The sequence below is a fragment of the Orycteropus afer genome, unplaced genomic scaffold, assembly GCF_000298275.1.
Source record: "Orycteropus afer afer isolate SDZICR_OR568_19922 unplaced genomic scaffold, OryAfe1.0 scaffold00429, whole genome shotgun sequence".
Lineage (NCBI taxonomy): Eukaryota > Metazoa > Chordata > Mammalia > Tubulidentata > Orycteropodidae > Orycteropus > Orycteropus afer.
The window spans coordinates 421,963-427,163 of record NW_006922016.1 but is presented as its reverse complement, the minus strand read 5'-3'; the positions used below and the strand labels follow the sequence as shown (position 1 = coordinate 427,163).

Below are 5,201 nucleotides of genomic sequence, written 5' to 3'. Positions count from 1 at the left end.
GATGATGCAGCTCTTTCCCAGTCCTATTTTGAGAGCCTTCTAACCTAACCGGACTATTCATAAAATTGTGGGGTAATGTATCAAACAGTGTTTCTTTGCTATTCATAAGGTTTTCCCTGACCAATTCTTTGAGAAGTGGATGGCCTCTTCCTTCTTCCTAGTCTGTCTCAGTCTGTAAGCTGGGCTAACACCTATGCACCATGTGCATCCCGCTGGGTTTGAAACACCAGTGGTTCAGCCTCCAAACTCACATCAACACGTCACTACAGTAGGACACACTGACAGACAGGTTTGTCTCCCTGTTGGAAACCTCTCGTACCACCCTTACCTGGGTCCCCGCGGCTGACTGCTCCTCTGTCCACGTTCCTGGCTTTTAATCCCCTTTCTCCTGCTCTCCCGCCCTGCTGCTTTGGGCGTGCCTGATTTCCTTATCCTCATCTGGATCCCGGCGGCTAACTGCTTCTCTGTCCTGGTTCCTGGGCCTTTTAATCCCCTTTCTCCCATTCTCCCACCCTGCTGCTTTGGGCGTGCCTGAGTTCCTTCTCCTCACCTGGATCCCTGCAGTACAACATAGTATACAAAAATATTGTTCTACATCTTACTTCAGTGAGCAGCAACTGTGGTCTTAAAAGCTTGCAAGTATCCACCTAAGATGCAACTACTGGTCTCTCTGGATCCAGAGCAAAGAAGAGTGAAAAAAATCAAAGACACATGGAAACAGTTAATCCAAAGACTAATAGACCATGACAACCTCAGCTTAAATGACCCTGAGACCAGAAAAACTATATGATGCCCAGCTACCAAAGCCAAGCACTTAGAAAGGGATCAAAATTGGAGATCCTGTATAGAATTGAAGAAAAATGTGGAACAAAACTCAAAATCATAAAAAAAAAGACTATGCTTACTGGTCTGATAGAGACTGGTGAAACCCCTGAGACCATGGCCCCAAGTCACCCTTCAAGCCTGGAATTGAACTCTCTCCTGTGGCTTACCTCTCAGCCACTGACAGACCTATGAGCTGAACACCTGCACAAGAGAGATGCACTCTTTAGGACAATCAACCACAGGAGATCAGAAGGGCAGCATTTATGCAGGGAGAAAGCTAGGGAGGCAGGAATGCATAAGCAAGAAGGACACAGGGAAAGGGTAACTATAGGGAGGAAGTGAGAAGAGAGCCGTTATGTTGTAGGGATTGTAATCAGTGTCACAAAACAACATATGTATGAACTGTTGAGTGTAAAAGGAATCTGTTTTGTAAAATTTCACCCAATCACAATAAAAAGTTAAATAAAAAAAAGAAAACCCTATGGAGCACCATTCTACTCTGATATGCATGCAGTCGCCATGAGTAGGAGTCAACTAGTACTGGTAATATTTGAGGAAAACGCTTATAAAGCAAATAGTTTGTACTCATAGGAATTTTAAGAATGGATGCTCTGGAAGGAAGGGAGGAATGGAAAACAGGTACTAAGATTTCAGGGGCTGGTTCAGTAACTGCCTGAAAGTAAGCTTGGTTGGTCCCTGGAGGGCAGCAATGCCCGTAACAGAAATCTGGACCACAGAGGAAAAAAGTAGTGGCAAGAAAAGATGGGTATATGATAGGCCAAAGGTTTAACGAAGCATCAAGATAAAAGCTGAGAGCAGACAGTAAGGAGTGTGGCCATCAAATTCAACCAGAGAAAGAGGTGTTTGGGGAAGCTAGGGAAAGGAAAGCCAACCCCATACGGGTAACTGCTCACAGTGTTGGCTTTGGAGTCTCTAGTCTTCTGAGCTGTGAAACCTTGGGCAAGTGACTGTACCTCTCTGGGACTCAGAAGTTTAATCTCTATCAAGCGGAGATAATGCTAGTTCTCACCTTAAAATGTTTGAAGATTAAAGGGAGATGTTTGTCCAGTACTTAGCACAGTGCCTGGCACACAGTAAACACTCACATAGAGTGGTTACTATTGCTATTTATTATTGTTGTTGCTGAAAACTAGGAAGAGGATGAAAGACTAAACCACACAGGATGGAGAGGGTAAGAAGCCAGCCAAGAAAAAAGAAGAGGCAGAGAAGCAGAAGGCCTCTTTGCCAAAAGCTATAGAAGAAAAATTGCTAGGAGGTGGCTGTGGTAGCTATGTTTGTGTGTCAACTTGGCTGGGCCCAGTTGAGTGGCTGGCAGTTGGTGGTAGTTATTCCCCATGATGAGACTGGCAGTCAACTCCATGGTGGGATCTACCACAAGCAGCTTTGGGAATGGTCTCTAGCCTATGGCATGCTTGGACCCTGCATGTAGCCATGTCATTGTTCAGCAGCTTGCCATGCTCTGCCAACTTTGGGACTTACAATGGACTTAAATTAATGGCCTGCTGTGTGGTTTGGTAACATCGGGACTATGCTATTTTATTTGTCAACCTTGGGCTTCTCAGACTTAGCAGCCAGCAGCTGTCTGAGTGAAGAAACACCTCTAGCTTCAGCAAGCCAGGTGCTGGATGCAGAAGTGAAGCCCAAGGCTGAAGGGCTTTCACCCAGTCCTTGGAGCCTGGCACTTTGAACTTGAACTTAAAGCCTCCAAACTGTAAGAGAATAAACTCCTGTTGTTCAAGCCATCCCATTTGTGGTATACTCTTGTCAGAGCGGCACTAGGTAATCAGAACAGTGGCCTAAAGTGTAGAGAAGTCAAAAAAGATAAGGACTGAGACATGGTGAATAGATATGGTGATCAAGCAGTCACGGATGACTTCCTTTATCAATGATTTTTAAAAATGCAAGTTTCATTCAGTGAGAGCACAGGGCCCCATTGACCTAGAATTCTGTATCTGGAATAACTTGCTCTTTGAAAGTGGATTAACCTGAATGAGAGCCTGGGAACACACATTTGGCCCAAAGAGAGAAAAAGCATGCTTTAAATAATGGCTATGATTTAGAAGGAAAGTGCTGACTGTTGTAAGAATGAGGTTCTTGGAGAAGCTATCGGCCATTTTTGAGAATGGCTCTTGCCAAATTCAACAATATCACCCAAGGCCAAACAACTACTTTCTACACAAAGGCACTATAGATCACTCATGACTATTCTAGAGTTAACCATCTTGATTCTCTATTCTGCTTCCGTCTGTCTTTAGGGCTACTTATGACCTCTTCTAGACAACAGAATGAGAAGGAGAGATAACATAATCATATTAGTACATTATGGGATATATTTATTTACACCCTAAAATTAGGTAAAGATTTTAAGAAACACAAAAGAACAAAAGTCTGAATTATAGACCTTTGTGCAATTTACAACTTTCGAAAACACACAGCCATTTAAACTAAGAAAGGTTCTTCTTCAAAGAAGACAGATAAGCATCCAAGAAGTTGTAGTCTTTGCTTATACTACAAACAAGTCACTATTTGAAGATAGGAGTTTTCACAGAGCTAAATTGTACTCCCTTGGGGTCTATAAATATTAACTTAAAATTTCATTCCATATATTTAGCACTCTCCTTTATATATAAATTCTGAATTAATGAGTTCTAATTAATGAGGCTTTACTTTTCCAGAACTGACAGAAAACAATGTTTTTGTGTGAGAGGTTAAACTTAGATTGCATGAGATTTGGTATCCATGATTTCAACTGCCCAAGTAAAATGGCAACATTCATATCTTAGAGAAATCGTTTTTAAGCTGATGTTATAATGGCTTAATAAATCCTGCTGGGAGAAATTGGGTGCTCTTACCCCAAGGTGCTAATAAATCCATTTGTCGATCCTTCCGCATACAGAGAACAAATGTCTCCAATATGTAGAAAACTAGACATCTTGTCAGACATGTCTTTCCTGAGAATCCTAGACAAAGTAAAATATGCAACATTGTTAGAAGAAATGAAATGCTCAGAGAGGAAAAAGAAGAAAGCCACCGAGAATTGGCTTAGCTCAATTTTCTAAAACGCTCTACTTAAAAGTCACATTTAAATAAGAGTTTGACAGGCAGGCGATTTAAATGAGCCAAGTAAGGGCATATGCAACAACATTTCTTTCCCCACAAATTAATTAATTTCAGGATATTCTAACCACAGTAACGTTTGTTTCAAACAAAACCACGCCTGAATCATATTCTACAAATTGAGGACCTTCAATAATAGTGAATATAAAAACGGCAGGAACTCAGCCAAGAATTTTACAGTGATTAAGGAGTTGGAAAGTCTGACTTATGAAACATTAACATATTCAATTTGCCTCAGGGAACATTAAGTCAGAAGGAAACACCTGGTATAAGACTTGGGTCTGGCAAGGCCATAGTGCCTGGGCCGTGGTACCAAAGCAACAAAATAAAATTATTAAGAGGAAACTTGGTAACAAATACCAAAGTTTTAGCAGCCTTTTAAGAATTCAACAACTGTAGGCACTTCATCAAAATGCTATTTCAGTGTCTTTCCTGCTCACCCTATACCCAGCCCCCACCCCACCCACCCCCCAAAAAAAGCACTCTAGACAGAGAATGGAACCTAGATAGCTAGAAAGCACCTGGTCAAATGCCCTCACGGTGCAGTAAAGGATAATGATGCTTGAGTTAGTTAAGAACCTGGCCACAAATACACCACTAGTTAGTGGCAGTCCTAGGAAATGCTCTTAAATGCTAGGAAATCTCAGCACACCCTAGAAATCATTGAACACACATCCACACACACAAACATCAACAAAAATATTGACATGACTCATAGAAACAGCTTTCATTGAGGCAATAAATACTAAAGAGTAGGTGCCATATTACAAAAACTACATTGACATTTATAAAACAAACTCAGTTATGTGGGAAGACAGTATGCTGGGATAGCCTGCAGCTAATTTTCCAGTTTTCCTCAGATACCTGGTACATACATACATAAGCAAGCAAGGTCTTCCCAAGACCTCGCCTCCAAACCCCACTCCCCAGAGTCCAACTCGACTCTGACTCACAGCGATCCCATGTGTATCAGAGTAGAACTGTGCTTCACGGGGTTTTCAATGGCTGATTTTTTTCAGAAGTAGATTGCCAGGACTTATTTCCAAAGCATCTCTTGGTGGACTTGAACTTTTCAGTGAGTGACTGAGGCTATAAAGCATGTGCCAAGGACTTCCTTCCAAACACAAGTCCTTTTAAATGTCTTTTCTCATCTATTTAGTCGAATTTCCCTACAAGAAGCCATTTACCCCATATACAGCCACAATGGTTGTAATGCTTGGAAAAGAATTCAAATTGTT

At 41.6% G+C, this 5,201-nt stretch overlaps 1 protein-coding gene across 1 annotated transcript in view; it reads right to left on the bottom strand.

Annotated features, from left to right (window-relative positions):
- The window catches only part of ITPR1 (inositol 1,4,5-trisphosphate receptor type 1), a 471,939-nt gene extending 468,149 nt beyond the window's left edge, over positions 1-3,790 (bottom strand). Inside the window, exon 1 of the mRNA XM_042782721.1 lies at positions 3,699-3,790. Coding sequence (XP_042638655.1) covers positions 3,699-3,790 — 92 coding nt within the window. The remainder of the gene's footprint in view (positions 1-3,698) is intronic.
- Between the last annotated feature and the right edge of the window lie 1,411 nt (positions 3,791-5,201).